This window comes from Giraffa tippelskirchi, chromosome 6 (assembly GCF_054371585.1).
Source record: "Giraffa tippelskirchi isolate mGirTip1 chromosome 6, T2T-mGirTip1v1.2.pri, whole genome shotgun sequence".
Classification (NCBI taxonomy): Eukaryota; Metazoa; Chordata; class Mammalia; order Artiodactyla; family Giraffidae; genus Giraffa; species Giraffa tippelskirchi.
In genome coordinates, this window is record NC_137280.1 from 33,028,354 (window position 1) to 33,053,784 (window position 25,431).

Genomic DNA, 25,431 nt, shown 5'->3' on the forward strand with positions numbered 1-25,431 from the left:
CTTTATTATTGGGTCAACTCTGTTCCAGCTAAGCAGTCTTTGGGGGCATGTAGCTCCAGCATGTGCCTTTCTCTCTAAATTACAGGATGGAGATCTGACTTGTGACATCAGACTTTTGGGTCCAAAAATACCCCTGCTGTTTTTCAGTTTGTCCAGCATTTTTTTTCCTGCACTATATGACTTGTGAAATGCTAGTTCCCCAACCAGAGATTGAACTTGAACGCTTGGCAGCGAGAGCTCACCGTCCTAACTACTGGACCGCCAGGGAACTCTGTGTCCAGCTTCTCTTGTGGTAAGGATCAGAGTGATGACATCCAAGTTCTTTACATGTCAGAGCTGGTATTTATGCATCTCATGAGATGATCATATGACATCATTTACGTTTAATATGCTTAACATGATGAAAAACACTGATTTTAAAAAAGAGAATCAACCTGGCACTCCTATACACACATGCTGCTGCTGCTGCTAAGTCGCTTTAGTCGTGTCCGACTCTGTGCGACCCCATAGACAGCAGCCCACCAGGCTCCTTCGTCTAATATTCTTTTTGTCTGCTGTGAAATTCAACCTGCTTGTATTTTGTCAAGGTTTGTAGGTTTATATTCATGAAGGATATTGGTCTGTACCATACCATTCTTATAATACCGTTGTCAGATTTTGGTATCAGGATTAGTCTGGTCAAATAAAATGAGTTTGGAAGTACTCCCCCTTTTCTCTATTTTCTGAAAGAATTTGTAAAGGTTTGGTTGCTAATTCTTGACTGTCTTAATTCACTGGAAAAAGACTTGTGTGCTTGAAGCTTTCTCTATGGGAAGTTCTAATTGAAAGTTTAACTTATAAAGAGATCTGTGGCTATTTAAATTTTCTAGTTTTCTGGAGTCAGATTTGTTAAGTTATAGTTTTTAAGAAATTAGTCCTTTTCATCTAAGTTGTTAAGGATATGGGCACAAACTTGTTCATAATATTTTCTGCTCTTTTAATCATGTAGAAGGTTTAGTGGTATCTCAATTTGTCACTTGATTCTACTTCCCCCCCAACCCCGCCTTGTTCAGTCTACCTTGACATTTATCAATTTTTGTTGAAAAGAATCAACTTTACCTTTGTTAATTTTCTCTATTGTGTGTATGTTTCCTGTCTCACTGACTTTAGCTCTTTGAGATTAGTATTCTTCCTAACTTCTTAAGATAAAATTTTAATTCACTGACTTCAAGTCTTCCTTCTTTTCTAATACAGGCATTTCATGCAATGATTTTCCTCTAAGTTCTACTGAGGCTGTGCCACAAAAACATTAGAAACATTAATCTTTCTACTGAGTTGGCCAAAAAGCTCATTCGGGTTTTTCCATAACATCTTACAGAAAAACTCAAATGAACATTTTGGCCAACCTGATACTATCATTCAGTTCAAAATACATTCTATTTTCTTTTGTGATTCTCTCCCCACCCCCTTTTTCCCACGTGGTTACATGGTTGTGCATTAAGTTTCTAAATATTTACTTCTTGATTATTTTGGTAATGATTTCTAACTTAATTCTGTTTTGGTCAGATAATGCACCCTGCACCACTACAATTTAATAAATTTAATTTACATTTCACTTTAATTTAAATTAATAAATTTAAATTTCACTTTAAATTAAAAAACTGAAAATTTTAAAAATTGACTGAGACTGATTTGTGCCCAGACAAATAGTCCATCATGGTGAATAAGTCTCTTGAACTGCAAGGGTGTAACATTCTGAAGCTGTTGGATATAGTATTCTGCTTGGCATGCAGTAGTGGTCACAGAAATCTTATAAAACAAGTGAATTAACTATGATGTAACAAATAAATGAAATGAGTATTAATAGAAACGGACTGGTCAAGGGGCTAGAATGAAACTACAGTTGGCCCCTGAACAATGAGGGTGGTTAATCAACCTGTAATATATGTATATGTGTGTGTGTGTGTATGTGTGTGTATACATATATATATATATTTATTTATTTATAGTCAGCCCTTCGTGTGTATGGTTTCCCTGCATCCGAGGATTCAATGGACCACGTGGTACTGTTGCCATTGAAAAATATCTGCGTGTAAGTAGACCTCTATAGTTCAAACCCACTTTGTTCAAGGGTCAACTGTATTTAGAGAGAAAGGAGGTCACCGGTGTAGCTAAAGACGAGAGGATGACTACAACTGAGAAAGCAAACATCCAGAGGACACAAGGGGAGTCTCATGAAAGTAGAGACAGAAAAGGTTGTTTGTAGAAGGGAACAGGAACCTGTTTTCTGCAACAAGAGGCAGAAGACAGATGGGATAGAGGGTAAACAGTTTTAGGGAAGTCCCATCAGACAATGTAAAACTTCTCAGTGTAGCAGCCAACAAGACCTTTACTAGAAGAAAAGTCTTCTACTTACTTTCTTCTTTATGAAGAAAGGATATGGGAGGAGGCATTTGGGGATGGCCACGCAACAGACCACTGTGATGAAGAAAAGGCCAGGGGAAGGTACCATGGCTCCATGAAGGCCGGGCATGAGAATCTGTATTGAGGGCTTTATTCAGCAAAGGTTTCTAACCCAGGAACCTAAACGGGATCTAAGGATGGGTTTCAGCTAAACCTCCGCAGAACTTCCTAATAATTACATTTTTCAAGTATCAACTCAACATCACACGTCCTATCACAGTGTTTATCCTGGGAGCTACAGGATGGGTTACTGAACCCAGATGAGGAAGAGTAAGAAAAGCTTTTGTAGGAGGTGGTATCTGAACTAAAGCTGGAAAGGAAGCTGGAATCATCCAGAGAAAGGGGTGTGTTCATCTGAAGACCTAAATGACATTCTCAGAAAAGCTTTATTAGGAATGAAGCTGATATTATGATCTCCATGCATATTTTTCATTGAAAGGGGTATTTTTAAACTGATCCTATAAAACTTGGGATGACTTCTGAAGCCCCTTTCAACATTCAGAAGTCTATTATCCTGAATCATCAAGACAACCAAACTCGGCAGCCTTGGTTTAAGAATGCTGAGGAATACAGAGTAACATTACTAAGCTTTCTATCAAAGAAGAATAAGTGCTGTTATTGGAAAATGATTTATGGGAAACTCATGCCCTGATGATGTCAAAACTTTACAGTGCAGAAATAAAATGCTGCTTGAGATTCAATTAAAAAAGGTAGAGCAATTCATACCAAAGAGAAATATAACATACAAACATGCAAAAGTAGGACACACTACCCAGAGCAAAATCCAATAAAGACGAGAAAATGTGTGGATGCAGATGAGGCTGTGTGGTGGTTCAACAAGCCCACATTCTACTGGGATATACAGGATTTTACAAAGTACTGTTTTCACAGGTACAGCACGTAAAATAATTACTCCATTTCTTTTGACACTTGTTAACTGCACACCCCATTGGCCTGGATGGGTAACTAACCATAATGAAAGACTAGGAAGACCACAGCAGAAGGTTAGCAAATGCACGGAGTCTACAACCTAAAGGTCTGGGCTTCCCTTGTGGCTCAGCTGGTAAAGAATCCGTCTGCAGTGTGGAAGACCTGGGTTTGATCCTGGGTTGGGAAGATTCCCTGGAGAAGGGAAAGGCTACCCACTCCAGGCCAAATTCTCTGGCCTGGAGAATTCCACGGACTGTATAGTCCATGGGGTCGCAGATAGTCGGACACAACTGACTTTCATTTTCCTTTATTCAATAGCATAAGGAGGTTGGTTTTGCCATACATTCACACAAATCAGCCATAGGTATTGTAAAGTAATTAATTAGCCTCCAATTAAAATAAAAATTAAAAAAAATAGCATAAGGAGAACTGCCAAGTTCCAGGATGCTACATCCCAGGGGAATATTCTGCAAAGGGGGATGAGGTACAAATGGGCAGTGGCTGAAGCACAAAAAGAACCAGATATAGTCACTAATTTTGGAGGAGGCCATTGAGAAATATGACAAATCAATACTGACCATCTACAGGGGACATTTACACAGTAAGTATTTATTCCTGCAGACATCTAAAGGATTCCCATCACTGTTCCATGAAGCAGGCCATGTGGAAAGTTTTTACAGATTTAAAATAGTTTTTAAAAATACACTGTATATTTTGGGGCACTCTGAGTGCCTCATCCATGAAAATAGGTCTTTAAAGTTGGCAGGGGAAAGAACCCTTTACAGACGGAGGGCTTGATGCTGAAGGAAATGAGTTGACTTTAGTGACCACCACAGGAAGAATATTAGGCATAGCTAGAGGCTGAAATCGCCTCAAACCTGAAAAGATTCTTAACTGTGCTTAAAAGAGAATCTGAAAGTTGCCTGTGAGCTTACACCTGGCCCCAGTTGAGCTTCCTCATCAGCATTCCAAGCCCTGCCTCGGAAAGCTGGGGAAAAGAATCTTGCAAGCACAAGAAAATAGACAAATTTCTTTCCTTCAAGCCTAATCTGATGATTTAAATCTATCCAGCCTAATGCCTCTTAGGTGTTCTAACCATCTTATGCCTGTTAAGAGCGCTTCTGCAGGGAGTTACTACCACTAGTAGCGTCTCTTCTGATTAAACACATCTGCCACAAAATAGCAGGTGCCTTCTGGACATAGTGAAATGCGCAGAAATCCTAATAGGAAATTTGCAAAAGGTTTTGAATGCTGGTGTGTGAAAACATATTTAACTTTTCTCAGACTTTGGAGAAACTGTACGGTGCAGGGTGGGAGAAGTTTGTTTAAAATTTAATGTCTTTTAAATAAAGGCAGCCTTTTGAGCCTCTGAACCACCAAGGAAGCCCCCAGGGACTATAGCCCACCAGGCTCCTCTGTCCGTGGAATTTTCCAGACAAGAATACTGGAGTGGGTAGCCATTCCCTTCTCCAGGGGCTCTTTCCAACCCAGGTATTGAACCTGGGTCTCCTGTACAGTAGGCAGATTCTTTGGCATCTGAGTTACCAGGGAAGCCTCAAACAAAGGCATCAGAAAGATATTAATAGAGTTGTTGGCTAAAATCAGTTTTAAAAAATGGAACAATTAACAAGGTTGAAGGATAATTTTCAAAAGTGTTAAAAGCATGACTTTCATGAAACACAAAAATCAACACATGTTTAAGATTCTGTGGAAACTGAAAAGATACTACAACCAACTCAAAGGAGAATCCAAACAGCAGACACGTTTTTAGATCAGGAGTGATGTGAATGTGTAAAGGGGTGGCAAAATTCACCTTTTCCACAGTGGACTGTGAAGTCAGTTGCACCTCTGTGGGACAGAATTTATACACCTACAACAGGAATTATTTTATACTGCTATCAGTTTCCTACAACTTACAGAGTTGTAAAACAGCTTTGTAGAATCAGAATTAGATAACCTGGAATGATGTGCTATTGAGGATACATAGTTTTCTATGGAGGCACAATTTTTTTCCCTACACAGATCACTGCTCATTTTATTTATTGCTGTATTCCCCAAACCTGGAACAGGGTAGATGCTCCATAAATACTTGCTAAACAGATAAATGTCTACTATGTATCAGGCATAAAGCTAAAGCCTTCACATGCATCATCCCCTTTAATCTTCCCAACAACCTTTTAAGATAAATATTATTCTCATATCACTAACTTGAAACTAGCTTGTGTAGTGTGGCACAGTTATTACTTGCCAGAGGTTGAGGGGTGGAGAGCAGGGGCAGTGGCAGGTGGAGAAGCAGGATTTGCCTCAGGATTGTAATCAGAAAGCCTGTCTTCTTTTTTCTTCCTTATTCTTCCTTCTATTCAATACATCTTTTAAAGTCATCATTATGGTATCATGGGCCTCCAAATTAGGAGATTGTTTATATGTTACAGAGATATAGACATGATTCCTTGATGAGCTTGATACTGGAGATCCTGGCTTTAAGAAAAGTAAATGAACAGCATTACTCAGGAGAATCTAAGCATAAATTAGAGACATGTGAACATTTTTATTGCGGCCTTGCAGACAAGAACAGAATATTACCAGCCCAGATCCCAAGCCCCATCCTTAGGTGCTCATTACAATTTTTAGGATAATAAAGATGGATGAATTCAGCAGTGTTTATGTGTGTGGTTTGCTTTCATAGAAAGCAGAGCAGAACTGAGGAAGACAGCAGTGGCTAACATTTACTGTGTGATTACTATGACCATGAAGTACTTTCACAGCAACACTTTGAGGCAGGTACTGCCATCAGCTCCTCTTTATGGGTAAAGAAAGCTGAAGTACACCAAGTCACCTTCACAGAATCACACCGCTAAGCTGCAAGTCTGGGCACTGACCTGAGACGTGTAACTACCACCCAACCCTCACTCTAAGATACTCTACAGACTGCATCAATTGTTGAGGTTTTCTCTGCCATCACGTCTTGATTTTTCACAACCCTCTTTGCCTAGGTTCATCAGAGTCTACAAGGGCATTAGGATTCCTGGAGCTTCCAGCAACACAGGGCTGGTAACTGCAGGCTGGCTTAAGCCCTGAGAGCTATCTTCTGGCCACTTGGCACCTGTGATCATTTGGGTAGTTTACACTCACCCTTGGAGAGGCAGGGGTCAGAGATCAGTAGACAAAAGTAGTCTGTCTCAAACAGGTGAATGTCAGAAAGATGTGTACCAAATGTTAATCTGAAATCATTCTGTCTTAAGTCCCCCAATAATCCCCTGCTTTCTTTTCTTGCCAGAAAACAGGCTGCCCTCAGAATGAAGTAGTAGTATGATTTTAGACACATCAAGATGAGTTTTGACATGAATAGGTATGCAGGTGTCAATAAATGGTTAGTGGCTTATTATACCATTTCATTTAATCTTCACAACAACTCTCTGAAACAGGTATTATTATTATCATTATTATTATCTCCACTTAGGAGATGAAGAAGTGAGGTTGAATAACTTGCCTAGGTTAAAGAGTTTGCCCAAGATCTCAAGAAGGTTGAGATCTAACAACACCAGAGGTGTCCATGGAGACCAAAAGCAATATGACAGCTGTTCGCAACACGCCACTGAGCATAAACCCTTCGGAAGTGGTACCATTTACTCCGTAAGCATTGAAGCATGAGATCTTTATTTCTGAGGGGTATAATGCTCACTCTCTTCAAACCACTGTAAATGCTTACCCTTCCCCTCAAGGGTATCACAGAATTCCTACCCCTAATAAAAGGTAACACTACTTTCAAATACATAACAAAAAGGCTTTGCTATTACTATCAGACAAACATTAAGAAAGATCTTCTCTGGTGGCTCAGAGGGTAAAGAATCTGCCTGTGAGTCGGGAGATCTGGGTTTGACCCCTGGGTCGGGAAGATCCTCTGAAGAAGGGCATGGTAACCCACTCCAGTACTCTTGCCTGGAGAATCCCATGGACAGAGAAGCCTGGTGGGCTACAGATCTGGACTGAAATCAGGACTTGTCAACTTTATCCCCCCTGAAGCACAGTTTTGGTGCACAGAATATGCTTCTCTGTCCTTTCATTACAGACTTTGAAAAGAGAAGGGTGGGAGGAATGGGTGAGGCCTGAAAAAGACCCCCTGACTCTGATGAGCATCCCTGTGGACCCATCAGCTTCCTCTCACTCACCCTATTCTCCAGTTGAGAGCCACGATCCTACAGGCTTTTACAGTTCATTATACTGTCATATTTCCAGCTGCCAAGTGCTTCTTGACCTCCACATGCAATATTTAAAGCCCCTTGATCTAAACGGAGGCTTAATTTGTGCTTTGAAGGTATTCATCTCAGGGGCAGTGAGTTAGTATTATTATACTCACTTCAGAATTTTCCCATTCAGAAATCTTTTCTACTGAAAACATCTACCTACGGATCCTGTAACCAAGCTCATTTGAAAGACTTCCTCCCTTTCTTTTCTCAAGGACTGCAACACTCTAATTTTCTCTAGAGCCCTCCCACCCCTTAACCCTGATTACCACATACATCTATATTGGACACTCAAAACCCACGGCTCCCTGTAATAACCACATTTGCTTGTTAAGTTGCAGTGGTGTGCCCAGATATGGAATTTATCACCCCTTTTAAAGTAAACCCAGGCCAGAAAATTTCAGCGGGAAGATGCTTTTTCATTGTGAAGGTGTAGGAAAGGCCATCGAGATGGGGAGAGGGACTGAGTTATTTCGGATACTGCATACTTTACCAGTTATGTCGTGCTGTTTGAATGACTCACTGTAGATCTGATACTGATTTGGACAATGTTTCTTCAGCCACTTGCAGACATCCTGCTGGGTCCACAGGGCCACTGGTTTTGACAGCTTCACCGTAGCTGACTATAAAAGAAGGAAAAGAAGGTCTGTTAACACCAGTCCCATGCCTAGAGAGGCACTGCTGTTAGAAGTCCTGTAGTGTGGTAAAGCAGGGGTCCCTAACCTCTGGACCACACAGCACCTCCTGTCAGATCAGCAGCAGCATTAGCTTAGAAACAAAGTGCACAATAAATGTAAAGCACTTGAATCATCCAGAAACCATCCCTGCCCAACCCTGGTCTATAGGAAAATTATCTTCCATGAAATGGGTCCCTGGTATCAAAAACATTGGGGATCACTGTCAAAGCTGCAGGCTGGATTCCCTGAAGATAAACATCTGACTCTTGTCCTCCTTTAACGGTCTTCATACCCCTGAAAACTAGGAAGAAAAGGTCCAGGTGGAGAAAGCCATGAAAACTACACCTATTCTTGAGTTCTCTCTGTTGGGAAAAGTCCCAAGGAAGCAGTGCTTTCTGATGACTACTCTAACAACAAGACAACTGGATTGCTAAGTAATTGATTAAATTTTGGGGGTGAAGCAGCTGCCCTCAAATGGCCTTTCTCCATATTCTAAGAGTGTCGATTTCTCACTATCCTCCGGTATCTCTAGGACCTAGGATAACTGGCCCCAGCAGGTGCTAATACTTATTTTAGGAAGATTATAGGATTTAGATACTTGCATACTAAGAAGTATGCAAGTGGGCCTGGGAGCTCTGGATGTAGGGTGGTCCTGTAAAGTCTAGGAATTAATTATGCACAGTAAGTAAGGGAAAAAGTCAATTCCACCAGCATGTGGGAATGGTAGTAAGATAATGACTGTAGCTAGACTTCATGTAGAAGCCAACCAGCTGAGGTCTTTTATTGTTCACTGGATCTTTCAGGGAGGTTTATGAAACAGAACACAGAGGTGGACCAATGGCAGGTTACAAGTACATTCATTCATTAACAACCATCAACGGTGCTAGAGGCTCATCTTCCTCACAGACCCCAGGAACTTGGTTGAGGGGAGATGGAAGCTTAACTAGCTATAGCTTTTTTTTTTTATAATCATTCTGAATCACTGTTTGCATTCTGGATCAGGATTTTAATACAGGTGGTTCTTTAAAGGATGCTGGATGGTACACAGATCTGGACTTAAATATTATTGACATGTCTTTCATTTCCCTTTAAACTTTCAGATTATGACAAGGGGAGAGCCTTGATTTTGTATAAGTGTTATTTAATATATTTAATATCTTACAACACACACTGACATGATCTTTGACAAAGATAGGGCTTCATTCAGCCTCAGAACTGTCATCAGAAAGCAGAATTTTCATCTAGCACATAATAACTGCTCTGCTTTATTTTTTTATATTTAAGATTACCCTAAATCTTTGCTTTTAAAACAAATTTGAGTTAAAAAAAAACCTGGGTCATTACTTACAATTGCCAAGATACAGAAGCAGATTAATGGATAAAGAAGATGTGTACACATATACACACAAACACAGAAACAGACACACACAAACATACATACAATGGAATACTACTCAGTCATAAAAAATAATGAAATTTTGCCTTTTGCAGCAACACAGGTAGACATTGAGGGCATTATGCTAAGTGAAATAAGTCAGAAACAGAAAGACAAATACTTTCTCTTATCACTAGATATCATTTATAGGTAGAATCAAAAAATAAAACAAACTAGTGACTGTAATGACAAAGAAACAGACTCAGAGATGTAGAGAACAAACTAGTAGTTACCAGTCAGGAGAGAAAAGGGGGCAGGAGCAATATAGGGGTAGGGGAGTAAGAGGTACAAACTAATAGGTATAAAATAAGATACAAGGATATATTGTACAATATGGGGAATGTAGCCAATATTTTATAACTATAGAAGGAGAATAATCTCTAAAAATTGTGAATCACTGTATTATATGCCTGTAAATTATGATATTGTACATCAACTTACTTCAATAAAAAACAGGTCAATTTTAAGAAAAAAATTAAGGAAACAATAATACAGATAGCAACAGTGAAAATAGAGGGTAATTCAAGTTTAGAAAACTGTTCAAGTGTTATGTTTTATTAGTATATTTCCAATTGTATGATTCTTTGGGCCATCACTTATAAAGTAATCAAAAAAAATATCAATTTTTGCTTTGTGCTGTGGTAAGTTTTTTCTTTCACTCTTAAGAGTGGCAGATTCCATTTTTCCAAAGATGATTTTACATGTGCACATACATATCTGCTTTTCATTTATTGTGACTGGCATTCCTCCACTGATATTTGGAGTTGATGTTCCCTCCCCCTGAACTCTGACAGGGATCACAGGGAGCCGGGCCATGGAATATAGTGGGATTGATTCTATCTGTGACTTCTGAGACTAAATCATGAAAGAGATACAGCTTCTACCTGGCTCACCCTCTCTGGCACTCACCTTTGAAACCCAGACACCATACTGTGAGGAAGCCCTGACCACATGAAGAGACCAGATATAGGAGTTTTGGCCAATCCCTCAGCGTAAGATCTCAGCTGACAGCCACCACTGACCTACCAACCATCAGACAAATGAGTAGACAAACTGCAGATTATTCCAGCCACCAGGATTCAAATCTTTTAGTTCAAACTCCCAGATACCCCGATGCAGAAAAAAATCAATCGCTGACCCATATAATCCACAAAGAACACATATAGTTCTTCCGCCACTGTGCTGGGGTAATGGCAACCTTAGCAACTGAAACACTGACAACAGAACTGTGACAACTGAGCTTCTCAAAGACCCCTGAACTTAATAGACGCTCTGTAGAGCCATAGTGAATTAATGAAACCATTCTCACCGAGTCTGAGGGCATAGACTGCCGCCTTGCTACTTAATCGACAGTGGATTCGAAGTCCGGCCCTCTCTGTTCTAGCCCCACTGTGTGCTGCTCACGTGGCTCCTGATTAATCTCATCTGCCTCTTCCTTCCACTCCACAGCCTCTGGTCGCAGGCAGGAAGCCCTTTTCCCTCCAATCACGGTGTACAACCAGATCAATCGTTTTCCTAATTTTGATGAGAAAGAAGGGCCGCTGGCACGGGTAGAGCAAATGAGCGAATGTTTTGTTGTTGTTTAGTTTTTTTCCTTTCCGCCCGTCATCGTCTTTCCCTCACGTGATTAAGAAACCAGAGATTTGGCTCTTTGAGCTAGAAATGCACTTCCCACCATGTTTCACAAGTCAGCACCTCTGAATCTGGCTCCTTCCTGCTCTAAAAAGTTTCCTTCAGATTAGCTGAATGAGTTCATAGCTGACACATCATTGCCCTGAAACCCCTAGCAAGTTTCTTGCAAGTAAAGCTAATCAAATCTTTTGAAAATGCCTATAAACCAGTCACAGAAGGCTGTAAATTAGGAAGGGAGAGGCAGGAGGGTAAAACTGCTTACACATCAATATACCAAACTTCCTGGGAGGTTATTCGTTCACTTGCTCATTTTCTAGGGAATGAAGTACCTACCCTCAGCACCAAGACAAGCCCCATAAACTGGAGATTCAGGAGATGAATCCAAACATCCCAAGTCAATGCAGAATACACCCTCACCAGCCCACCACGTATGCTTGTGTGATAAATTTCCTTTTATTATAAATCCAGGTCCTCTGAGGCTAACACTCCAGGTGCAGCCTTGATTTGGCTTCACCCCATACTCTTCGTTCTTGCTGTTTAGTCACTAAGTCGTGTTCGACTCTTTGTGAACCCATGGACTGTAGCCTGCCAGGCTCCTCTGTCCATGGGATTTCCCAGTTAAGAATACTGGAGTGGGTTACCATTTCCTTCTCCAGGAGATTTTCCCAATGCAAGGATTGAACCCACATCTCCTACAGTGGCAGGCTAATTCCTTACCATTGAGCCACCAGGGAAGCCCACACTCTCCTTTTACTCTGCAGTAATTTGGTGTTACCTGCTTAGATGGTTGGAGAAGGCAATGGTACCCCACTCCAGTACTCTTGCCTGGAAAATCCCATGGACAGAGAAGCCTGGTAGGCTACAGTCCATGGGGTCGCTAAGAGTCGGACACGACTGAGCGACTTCACTTTCACTTTTCCCTTTCATGCACTGGAGAAGGAAATGGCAACCCACTCCAGTAGTCTTGCCTGGAGAATCCTAGGGACAGCGGAGCCTGGTGAGCTGCCGTCTATGGGGTCGCACAGAGTCGGACACGACTGAAGCGACTTAGCGGCAGCAGCAGCAGCTTAGATGGTAAAACTTCAGGATAGATTTTTAAGATTATACGAGCCTACGGGGACATGCTTCCCTATAAACAGGCATAACAGATATAATGGAGAGGGAAAGAGATTCCTACCGTTAATAAGCCCTGTTTGTCTCTTACTCAGATAGTGATGTAAGTATTGGCCCCTTTTATCAACTGACTCTCAGCCTTGGCTCTAAGCTGAACTTGTTATTAGCTGGCTACATGTTAACTCGTGAAGAGCCATTGTGACTCCCACTGCCCCGGTCTGCAGCTGCGTTCTCTATTCTCAGAGCAGACTTTTGTTTGTTTTGCTTTAACTTCTCCCAGTGTAGCAGCCCAGGTCAACTTCCATTCCTCCTCCATTATGACGCCCGCAACAGCAACCAAGCTTGGGGAGTCTATGCCATCACCTGATTTCTTTAAAGAGCTTAGATTTTATTTCTCTGTGCAATTTGGAACAACAAACATGTGTCAAACACGTCAGTCTATTCAATAACCACACTGTCCCACTGGGAGGTGTAGACTGTCCAGTCTTCATGGTGTTACTTCCTTGCCCCTCCCACCCAACAGGCATACCTCTCTCTACACCCAACATTAGATAATTTTCTTGAATATGGTGTATTTCCCCTCACAATAAGAGTCTAAACCAAAATAACAGTTCGTAAAACAAAGAGAGAGTATTTCATATTCATTAGAAAGTAATTTTTTAAAAAATCTTGCCCAAGGCAAACGTTAGAAAAAACACCTGCCCCATTTCTTTCTCCATGCTCAGGAGGTCTGCTGCATCATACTCTGATTTTCAGCCCTGGAGACAATTTTGGTTTACTCTGCTGCCCTGAAAGAGGCCGGAAGCAGTTTGTTATCTTAACCCCTATGCACTGGACACCACACAGAATTCCAGGCATTTTCTTTCTGAATTGGTCCTGGCCTTTCTATAGACAATCTGAATGTGCATTTCAGACGCCTTCACTTTCTGTTTCACAGACACCTCACTTCACGCAAAAGACACATGACATTTCTGAAAGTCCTTTAAAAGGACTTTAAAGGAAAGTTGTCTGCAAATTACTTTTTGCAAGAAATTCCCATTTTAATTTTGCTTTAATCCATAATTTCAACTATGTTTTCTAGTAGTTTCTGATTTGCATTTAATTGGAAAGGATTTTTTTTTAAGAAATTTATTTATTTATTGGCTGTGCTGGGGCTCCGTTGCTGCATGGGCTTTCTCTAGTTGTGGAGAGTGGGGGTTACTCTCCAGTTGCGGTGCATGGGCTTCTCACTGCAGTGGCTTCTCTTGTTGCAGAGCATGGACTCTAGAGCATGCGGTCTTCGCTAGTTGCGGCACAAAGTTGCCCCATGGCATGTGGGATCTTCTTTGACCAGGGATCGAACTCATATCCCCTGAACTGGAAGACATACTCTTAACCACTGGACCTCCAGGGAAGTTCTAGAAAAAATTCTTAAGTTACAAGTTGTTTAAGGTAAACTTGTGGCATTTCTGCTAAGTAATAAAAAATGCTTTAAAGGAGCTTGATATTGAAAGAACATGTTACAAAATACTTTTAAAGCTAAATTTTATCATATAATTCAGTTATCCCTTATTTGTTTTGCAATATAAATTCTTATTTTTTTTTTAATTTACTGGGTTTCAATTTATAAGAGAACGCTGAAATTTTAAGCCCCCAATGGCTGTGCATACTCTTAATGAGCTCAGCTTACAAAAGCCCAGTGGGTTAATTGTGAAAAAGTAGAGAAAGCAAAGACTGTTTACTGCCATTGGCAGGACAAAGAAAGCTTTATGGCCAAATATCAGAAAGTGGTAAACATACTTGCTTATAATGAGATGCTGCAGGTATTTGTAAACTCTAAAATTGCTTCTTCCTCTCTTACCATCTGTAATGTCTCTTCTTTAGTTTCAGGTCTTCTTTTTTATTGTCTTCCATTGTGTAATCTTACTCAAGATTAAAGAAATGAAGGAAGAGAGGGGAGGAGGGACGAACACGTAGACTCACACAAAAACCCATTAATGTCTGTTCTAGCAGTTTTTATGCTCATTTACCAAAAAAAGGGGGCTTTAATTATCAAGAAGGATGGGCTAGTTACAGAATACTTGGCATTTAAATAAATTAAGTAATTTTTAAGTACTAATAATGCCCTCTTCGGCCACCTTCACTCTTTCAAGGGAAAAATGTGATTAGACAAATTTTAAAAGGTATCTCTTCCATTATATTTTATTCTCCAGGTAGTTTAGGAGATCCACTTGGTCCTTCTCGGGTTAAAACCAACATATCTTATGGTGAATGCAGCTCTTAAACATCTTGCCTCCCCGAGAGAAGATATCTCACTGCTAGAAAGTTTCCAGGTAAAAGTTAAACACTTTTCCTCTTGAATGAATGAAAGATTCATTTCATTCACATCTTCCAACATTGACTACTGCTTCAGTTATCACCCGGATCATTGTATGCCTCCTAATTGTGGTGTTAATCTCTTCTGAGCAGTGTAGCACCTCTAACTAGCAGTAGTGGCTATGCAACTTCAGTCATTTTCCCCAAGTATACGGTGTGGCATTGATTAATTCCTTCAACAGTTCTTCATAGGGCATTTGTTTTAGACCTTTTACTTTCCAGTCTCCTCCACCAGGTATTGCAGCTTGTTAGTATTTACTTCAAAAGGTAGTGTCCTAAATGTGGTGACTAAAAAAATGAAATGTGTTATTAAGTCTAAACCTTCATTATTACTGAGTCATATCAATGACTTGTACTGAACTTAGGGGAAAGTTCTAAAACTTTGCATCTTCTTTAAATGAATTTCTGTCAAATTAGTACTCTCTGACCCTAAAGCAGATTTTTTATCAACATTAATTTTGCAGGTTTCAGTCCATCATTTGAGATCCTTATTAAATAGGGCATTTGGTTATTCTCCCATATCTGCACCATCCATGTAAAGAAAAGGTCTCTGAGGTCCTCAATATCTTTAAAAAGTATAACAGGGTCCTGGAATTAAAAGCTTGAGAATCACTATTTTAAGGCATCATCATGGTGGTGCCATTAAAGAAAAAAAGATGTTTGGCCCAACACAGTTGTTTTCCCTTAACTTGTCCATATTAAATTTTTGATGGCCTTTTTTCCTTCCAAAATGCTCTGAACTATAGAAACTGAAAATCTGAAGGAATCTAAATGGTAGGTTCAAGTTTAAACCCAAGGCAAGAGTCCAATTCACTTTAAGACATCTAAAATGGTGACCAGAAACCTGGCCCAGGAAAGATATATCAAGGGTGTGTGTGTGTATAAACAAACTCACTTGAATACATAAAGATCAAATGTCAATCCTGTACTTGAAAATAATTACTACATATTTGTTTTCTTTGTTTTTTTGAAGCTGCACAGATCTAGAGAAACCTGGATCTGAGAAAACTGCAATCTAGATTCAAGATTCTCTCTGAAAGTTTGCAGCATTAGAAAACGAGTCCTGTGAAAGGTGCTATTATTTCATGTCTATAAGCAATAGTCTTTTGTATCAAACATATCAAATGGTCTTTTGTATCAAAGCCAAAGTCAGACCTCCATCATCTTTCTCACTGCTTTTTGAGTCCTACTTTTGGAGCAATTCAAGCCAAATTTCACTACCTGCTGGACTTAATTCCAGTTCACACATCACACTGGGGCTCTCCATGGGATCACATGGTTTTGTTTTGTTTTAAACTTTGGTATATGATGAATCCCAAATCATATCTCCAGGGCTAACTTCTCTTCAAACTGTGTAACTGACGACTTCACAGTTCTATTTGCATATCTAGGAAACATTTTCTTTTTTTGATATGCTGAATTTTTGTTTATTCAACAAATATTTATAAAACATTTATTACATGCTTGCCCTTTTCTAGTCAATGGGAATAGAGTACTACACAATTGTTTTTTCTTAACCACACAGAGTTTATGTGTTTATATCTAACCTGATCCCTGCCTCTTCCCTCCTTTCCCTGCAAAATTATTTGTTTGTTAGGAAACAGTCTAATTCACCTTGTCCAAAAATGAGCTCCTGTTCTTCCTCCCTAGATGGCTGTCTACAGCTTATCTGAGAGAGACAGCCTGCTTCCTGTTGCTGAAATCCCGAATCTTGGATTAATCATGGATGCCTTTCTCTCGTAGTCCATGTCTCATCTATTGGGGAAACTTGAGGGGTCTACCTTCTATTATATGCAGACTCCACTTCTCCTTTCATCACCAACATTGCTACAATCATGATTAGAAACACAATTATGCCACATCTAGATCACTTCATCAAGGTACCCAATGCACCTAACAGAGCATTTTGTTTCCCCCCTGCCCTTATTTTAAATCTTTACAATGTTCTACACAACCTCGAACAATCTGAGCACCTAAATCTGTGATGCCGCCTTCATTACTTTTTTCTAAAACATGTGCTTCTGCTACACTTTCTTGCTGTTACTGACACATGCCAACTATACTCACTCCTTGTTTTGCCTGAAATAACTCCTTGTTTTGTCTTCTCCCAGATACCTACATACAGCTAATTCCCTTCCTTCCTTCAAGCCTTTGTTCCAATGCTACCTTTCCAATACGTCCTGCCCAATCTCCCCTAATTAAAAATGCAACACTCTCCCCTCCAGCTTCCAGAACTCATTACCTTGTTCCACTGTTTCCATCTCCATAGCAAGTACCAGAGTTAACTTTGTCTTTTGTTTATTATCTGTTTCTTTCCACCAGCTTGCAGCCTCCTCAAGGGCAAAGATCTTTTTTATTTCACAAAGAATCCCACACTTCAGAACAGTGCCTGGCACACAGCACTGATAATTTGTGGAAGGAATGAAAGAAAGGTCTGTCTATCATATATCACAGCTCCTATATCCTTGAGTGTCAGAAAACTGGTTCAAGTCCCAGCTGTGCTTTTGACATTCTCAGGTTGGGAGTAAAACAGCCTTTCCTCCGATTAGATTTCTCTCATAGTGAGCCAAAAATGCAGAGGCAGTCTGGCACTATAATTCTTAGCAAGATAGCTCACATCTCTGATCCTTTTTTTTTTTCTTTTTTGAATGACACAAAGAATGATGTAATGAAAGAACTTGGCATGTGGAATCAGGCAGACCTGGATGGAAGGCCAGCTCTGGCATTCACTAGCACTGTGACCTTGGGCAGGTCACTGAACCTTTCTAAACATGCTCCTCAACATGCTGGAAACAATTCCAATCTTGTCCTTGGTGGAAGGATGAGAAATAGTTTATCTAAATGCTTAAAAGTGTCTGCACACACTATGTTCTCAGGAGAGTTATGGTCACATCTCTTGAAGGGCACCAGGACACCCGTCTACTGGATTCTCAGGCCTGATGTTGGGAAACAATAGTGTGGTGAACACAGTCAGTCTTTGGAATCTGGCTGACTTGAGCTCAGTTACAGGCATTGTGAGATGGCTTTAGGAGTACCATGTGGAGATTCAAAGGAAAACAGCTGGTATGAAAGGAGGAAGACAAAAAGGCACTGGTGGAAAAGGTAGATACAGGAGGAGGCAGAGAGTGAGCAAATGCAGAATAAGGAAAGAAAGCAAAGATGGAAAAATAAAGATACCAATTTAGGAGATATGAGGAAACAGTCCTCCTTATTCAGGCTGGCTTTGCTGCAACCACACAAATGTCACCTCACGCCTTCCAACAATAGGTCTTGCCATTGGTTTTTCTCTGACTCAGAGTCAGCTCTTCCGTGTCTCCAGGGATAGTCAGACAGAAAGCATCCTAATTTCACACCAAAGATATAGCTCCGATTCCCCAGGCACCTAACTATTTACAAAGGCACATCATCCAGATGTGTAGACTCTATTGCTCACAAGCTGTGAAGTGGATGCTTGCATTCAATGCTGGTTAAGATCTGCTGCATCCCAAGTGTGGGATACTGGGTATGTATCAGGGTTTCTAACAATAAAACCTCATGGAGGGAATACACAGACATATGCAGGCAGTCAATAGGAAACGAGATGCCTCTGACATCTTGGATGGCTGTGACTATCAAGGCCTGCCTTTCCTATCAGCCCAGATTGTTGCACCTGTCAAGAGGAACACAAAGGGAGAGGATCACACTGTACTTTGTGCCTGCTCGTAGTACGGAGGGAAAACCCATCAGTTATCTGCCCAGATGAGTACACCCTATAGGTAGATGCCAGGAGCCAGGGCACATGTACACTCCAAGCATGTAACTGATGGGCAAACCCCTGCATGAATGCTGCATGAACAGAAGCACAAATGAAACCAAACAGGAAGCATAAAAATGGTTGTTGATCATCAATGTTTTATATTTTTACAAAAATTCCTTTGGAACAACAACATGGTACATTGATAACAAAAATGTCCTTAGTGCACAAAAACAAAAAAAGACACTTTGCAATATGACCCAAGGTCCTTGGAGTCGCAAGGTAGCACCTATTTATTTATCCATCTCTTAAATATAGGGGTGGGGGAAGAAGGGAGCCTGGTGGCTTGCTTTGCTCAGAAGAACAAGGCAGATCTGATAAGTGAGGTCAAGAGATCTTTCGCACTTGGGCCTTCTTCTTGCTCCTCTGAAATTGCTAGAACAGGCCTGGTTAAGTTGGACCAAATTGGGCTTGGGAAAGTGGCAGAAGAGATTAATGCCATTCTAGACATAATATTAGGCACAGTTTTATTACAGTGTATGGGAGCGAGAATTGTTTTAAGTGCTTTAGATAAATCATCTTTAATCTTTCCAACAACCTACAATCTTTCCAACAATCTATAAAGTAATTATTATTTTCAGTTTATAAAGGAACAGGCTTAGAGGGGTGAAGTAACTCATACAAGGTCACACTGCTAGCGAATTCAAACTCCGAACTTACTCCACACTATCACTCTGGCCTGATGAACATAGCGGGAAATGAGGATTATGATAACATGTTGGCCTGATGGATTCAGGGACAAAAAGATGTGACATCTTACTGAGGTGCCCAGTGCTAGACTGCTTCTTTAACCAAATCAATGAAGATAAATCTTATCTGCCTTTGTCCTGAGTATGCCAAGCTTAGAGCTGGAATTGGCACCAGTCATAAGACCCCTAGTCCAGGGCTCTTTATCCTTATTATGGAAGGAGGCACATTTTTTGGTATTGTACAGGAAGGAAGGCAAGGCTCATTTCTGTCTCTCAACTACATCCCCAATAAAATGTGAATAAAAACATCTCTCTCCATCTTGCAAAGCTGTTGTGATGACCAAATGAAATAATCAAAAGGCTAAGTGTTCACTTTGGATGAATATACAGAAAAAGAGAGGGCCAATGGGTCTCAGGAAGTTGAGGGCACCATGCTGTTGGCACTCAGCAGAAAACAAAAGCCCTAAGAGAATGTTGCTGCAACTATATTTAGCAGGGACAGGATGGGGACTTGGGTTTGGAGAGCTTAAAATCTCTACAATCTGTTAGGGTCAGTGCCAGTCTATGTAAAGCTTCTAATACTAGTGTTATCAGGCTTTAAAAGTCAAGCCTATATAAAGGATAGTCGTTCTCCAGGCCCATGACTTCTCAGTGGCAGAATAATTTGTTTGTAAGTTCAACTGAGCCACATGAAACTTAGTTCAATGAGGACTGTTATGGACTAAGTGTCTGTGTCTCCAGTACATATGTTGAAGCTTTAACACTCAATGTTACTGTATTTGGAGGCAGAGACTTTACGGGAGTAATTTAGGTTAAATGAGGTCATATGGTGGGTCTTGATCCCATAGGATTACTGTCCTTAGAGAAGAAGAGACATCAGAGAGCTCTTTGTAGCTCTCTCCAGGGTGTGGACACAGCAAGAAGGTGGCCCATTTCCAAGCCAGGAAGAGGGCTCTCAACAGAATCTGAATGCTGGCATTCTGATCTTAGACTTCCAGCCTCTAAAACTGTGACAACAGAAAGTTCTGTTATTTAAGCTACTCAATTTGATAGTGTTTTATTACGGCAGCCCAAGCTGACTAATACAGGGGTGAATTCTAGTTCAGATAAACTGGCCAGATGGACAAAATAGTCTGACAATCTAAGGCTAATAGAGCTCTGAAAACCTTAGTACATAAAAGGGAGGAGAATAAAATAGAAGTAAGATACATTTTATCGTAAAAGCAAAAATACATTTTTCTTGTGTATATACATTTACCTTTTAAATACTTTCGTATAATTAAATTTTACTTAGGATTGATCTCATCAACACAATTACCTTTATTGTCATAAACTATTTTCCCACAAACCACGTCTATGCACATATTTTTAAGGCCACATTTCCCTCTGAACAAAAAATCAAGCACCTTCACTAGCTTACCAGTTTAGGTCATTTTTATGCTTCTATAGTCATCCTGTCTATTTTTAACCTTCTTGTTGCTATCAAGGAAAGCATGCGCTTTTTTTTTTTTTTTTTAAAAAGAAGTTATACAAAAGAGCTTACACTGAAAAACACAAGTTTCATGTCTTCTCACCGGAAACTATTAGTTCTTCGAAGTTGAACACACACTCAGCCTAACTCAAATATCTCCCTTCTCCAACCCCAGCTGCAATTTCCAATGGCAATCTCTTCATGATTCCTCTTTTCAGTCTCTTTAACTTATCAAACTTAGAGAATTATCTGTAGACTTCTCCATGAGAAGGATGAGAAATTCACACACATAGTGCTAGTGTCCCCCTTCCTTCTCCTTGGTTTATTCTTTGTATTATTAACTTTAGCTCTTAATTGGTTATCTTTGTAGCCTTAATATATTTAAATATAGGATTTCCCATATAAGTCCCTTTACATTTTTTCTACAGTCATTCATTTCTTCTTCCTACATTTTCAATACTTGTTCATCTCCTTCTGAGTCCCTCCTCTGTCATCTACAATATTATTTTTATATTGTCAAGGTTAATGGTGGATATTTTGCCCTATAACCTCTATTTTGTCTGCTGCATTATGACTGTAGATTGATTCAAAGTTACAAAAATCAATAAGCAGCATTTACCTTATTATGACTGTGTAAATACTGTTCAAATGTTGAGCCAATTAGTCTGGTTTGGATTTTTGTCTTGTGTCACATTCTCAGCATTCCAATGTCATATTTGCTGAGAATCTCAAAGAAGCTTCCCAACATGAAAACCAAATAGACTTTGTTTCCTTATATGCCAACAGTTGCTTAAACTCATTCCACAATTTTGTTTGCTGTTCCCACATATCATCCATACATTCATTAACATTAGGGGCCAATAAAATATGGTCCCATGGGCTGGTCCATCCACTACCTGTTTCTATATGGTCCACAATCTAATTAATCATAGTTTAATTTTTAAATAGTTAAAATAATCAAAGAATAGTAATATTTTATGATGGGTAAAAGTTATGTGAAACTCAAACTTCAGTGTCCATCAAGTTTTACAGGAACTTGGCTATGCCCATCTGCCTTCAGGCCACAAAACTGGGGTGAATGATTTTGACAGAGACCAAATGGCTTGCAAAGTTAAAAATATTTACTATCTGGATCTTCACAGAAAAAAGTTTGCCAACCCTTGTTCTACACATGGGGAGAGATTTTTCTCAATTTCATGTGCCAAATCATCTATGACATTTTAAAATTTATTTCAAAAACTGCATTGAAATTTCCATGGGCTGCCTTATTCTCTGATATGTACCTGGATGATTCACAGCATCCAGGACTTCAAAAAAAATGAATGCATTTTATATGGATGCAGTATGTTTCTGAATATCTCTGAGGACACAAGAAGAATTTTTAAAAGGAGGATTTTATTATTCAAAAGTTCTCTTTGCATATATTTGGCTTTATCTTTAGGTTTCCTGCAAAGATCTGGTTTATATCTTTATCTCCTAATGAAAAAAAAAATGAGGCAATGGAGACTAGACAGGGATTTCTGTGCATTTGCACTGGGCATGAAGCCTGAGAAACCTATTACTCAAAATGATCCCCAAATGCCTAAATGATGATGACCTCACCCTCGAGTGCTAATACCCCCACATATGCTCCAGTTCACCCCACGCACTTAAAAAAGTTAACTTTTAAGAGACAGACTATTTCTTTGCTTCAGGCATAAACATCTGGCCATTAGGCTTTCTTTCTACAAGCAAGAATGGGCAAGGACAAGACTGTTTAATGAACATTGTTTAACTGACCCCCTATTTTATGTCCTGTTTCTCACTCCTGTCCCCAAGTCTAGAACCTCTTTGAGATTTTACAGTGAAACTCACTGGTGTTTCTCCCCTCTTCCTTTCTCATTGTTATTGCCATCAATGTCTATATTCCTCTACTGTTATCTTATTTTTTAAAAACTTTTTGTTTTGTATTGGGTTATAGCCAGTTAACAATGTTGTGATAGTTTCAGGTGAACAGCTTCCCTGTGGCTCAGATGGTAAAGAATCTGCCTGCAATGAGGGAAACCCAAGTTTGATCCCTGAGTCAGGAAGATCCTCTGGAGAAGGGAATGGCAGCACACTCTGGTATTCTTGCCTGGAGAATTCCATGGACAGAGGAGCCTGGTGGGCTACAGTCCATGAGGTCGCAAAGAGGCAGACACGACTGAGGACTAACACTTTCATAGCCAATTAATAATGCTGTTGATAGTTTCGGGTGGACAGCAAAGGGACTCAGCCATACATGTACATGTATCCATTCTCCCCCAAATTCTCCTTCCATCCAGGCCGCCACATAACATTGAGCAGAGTTCCATGGTATTTAGAAGGAAGAAGACGTAGACATCTGTGCTCAGTTTGCAATCAGTACGAATGATTGCCATATTTTCCTATTTCTAAAAATTGATAAACTATTTTATACATGCAAAAGAATATATGTTCACATATACACACACTTGTATTCCAATGAAAAGCTAATAATGGGATTTCTCCATTAATAGACAATTTATATTGTTCCTGATTTTTCTGCCACAATATATTTTGAAAACCCAATCTCCCCCTTCCCTACCTCCAGCTATTGCCCCATGTTTCCATTCTCTTCACAGAAAGACAGAAAGAATTGTCTAGGGCAACCGTCTGTTTCAGTGCCATATGCTGTTGATCTTGTTGGGCTTCCCTCCCTCCTCCTCCAAGTGAACATGCTCTTGTCATGGGCACTGAGGCATCCAGGTGGCTAAGTCCAGTATCACTTCTTCCAATAGCACACCTCCCTTCATGTGGTCCCTCGGTTGCATCTGACACCATGAGACAAACTGCGATGGTGAAATACTTCCTTCTCCTGGTTTCCATACATCTCACTCTAATGGTCTTCTTTCTGCCTCTCTAGTTACTTCTCTTTTTGCAAGCTGCTTCTTCTCTGGATGGATGGATAGATGGTACGCTCAGTTGCTCAGTCGTGTCCAACTCTTTGCATCCCCATGGACTGTACCTCATCAGGCTCCTCTGTCCATGGCATTTTGCAGGCAAGAATACTGGAGTGGATTGCCATTTCCTACTCCAGGGGGTCTTCCCGACCCAGGGATCGAACCCGTGTCTCTTGTGTCTCCTGCTTCTCCTCTGACTCACTCCTAAATGGTCTGCTCTGGAATTGATCCTGGAGCCACTTCTGTTCTCTCCGTGCACTCTCTCACCTGTGGTAATTTCAAGTCCTGTTGGCTTTAAATACTGTCTATAAGACAGTGATACCCAAGTTTTATACTTCTTCCTCAGTATCTCTAACTTCTACTTATTTAGATAAGTCACCTACTTTATGTCTCACTTGGATGTCCAATAGGACTTTTAAACTCAACATATCCTGAAACAAATTCACAATTTCCCTCAATTCTGTTTTTCTGCCACTGTTTCAACATCCTGGAAGATACAACTCAAAGTCCAGTAATCATTCTTTCTTTCCTTACCTTTCCTTCACCTTTTTCCTAATATACAAATATACACGATCCATACCAGGACTATGGAGTCTGCATGAAAATTGTGTCTGGGATCCTTCTACTCAAGTTTACTTCTTCCAACCCCCAAAGGTAACCATTTGTCACCTAGACTTCGGCAATAATTTTCTCTCTCATTTCCCAACTTCCGCACTTGCCATCTATATAATCTATTGTCCATAGCTCAATAAGGATAAACTCTTAAGTGTGTAAATCTGATTCAGTTCTTCATTATCTTCTCCTTCTACTTATAATAAAATACAGACTCCATCCTCTAGCCTGAAAAGCCCTTTCCTGGGCTCCAATTCTTCTCCAAAGCCATCTCCGATTCTTCTTTGCCTTGGCCTTAATGTTCTAAGATCAAGAGATTCTCATCTTCTTTCTGTTCCTCCAACACACGAAGCCCATTCCCATTCTAGAGCAAGCACCGAAGGCTGGCCATTTTCTCAGCTCTGCTCCTGACTAGCACTGGCTTGTCATTCAGATCTCAGTTTCAACATCACTTCCTCAGGGCTGACTTCCTTGAGTATCAGTTCAGAACTAATTCTCCAAACATTTTAATGTATTATAGTCCTTGTTATCTAATAATTTTCCATTTACTTGTCTACTACTATATCTCTACACCTAGCACTTGGCACAGAGTAAATATTCTTTAGATGATAAACAAATCAAACCGTTAATATAGGTCTACCTCCAGAGTCTGGACTGATTCTTGATTATGATGATGCATAAATTCTAAAATGAGAATACAGAATTACACTTTATCTCTTTATGTCTTTGTGCAAGTTTAAAAAAAAAAACAAGAACTGTTTTTTAGTGCAGCTCTAAGGTCACAGCAAAGTTGTGATTTTGGGCTCCAAAATCACTGCAGATGGTGACTGCAGCCATGAAATTAAAAGATGCTTGCTCCTTGGAGGAAAAGCTATGACCAACCTAGACAGCATATTAAAAAGCAGAGACATTACTTTACCGACAAAGGTCCATCTAATCAAAGCTATGGTTTTTCCAGTAGTCGTGTATGGATGTGAGAGTTAAACTATAAAGAAAGCTGAGCACTGAAGAATTGGTGCTTTTGAACTGTGATGTTGGAGAAGACTCCTGAGAGTCCCTTGGACTGCAAGGAGATCCAACCAGTCCATCCTAAAGGAAA

The 25,431-nt window shown here is 40.1% G+C and overlaps 1 protein-coding gene across 14 annotated transcripts in view; it reads right to left on the reverse strand.

Moving 5' to 3' along the window:
- SAMD12 (sterile alpha motif domain containing 12) overlaps positions 1-25,431 on the reverse strand; it is a 442,508-nt gene that overhangs the window by 234,066 nt on the left and 183,011 nt on the right. For 11 of the 14 annotated variants that reach the window (XR_014058046.1, XR_014058047.1, XM_081505307.1 and 8 more), the window contains one exon: positions 8,110-8,239. Coding sequence is in view for 12 of the 14 variants with exons in the window: in XM_081505307.1 (XP_081361433.1) it covers positions 8,110-8,239 (130 nt within the window). In the remaining 2 variants the exon portion in view is untranslated. The remainder of the gene's footprint in view (positions 1-8,109; positions 8,240-25,431) is intronic. The other 3 variants (XM_081505301.1, XM_081505300.1, XM_081505308.1) reach the window with 1 other exon arrangement.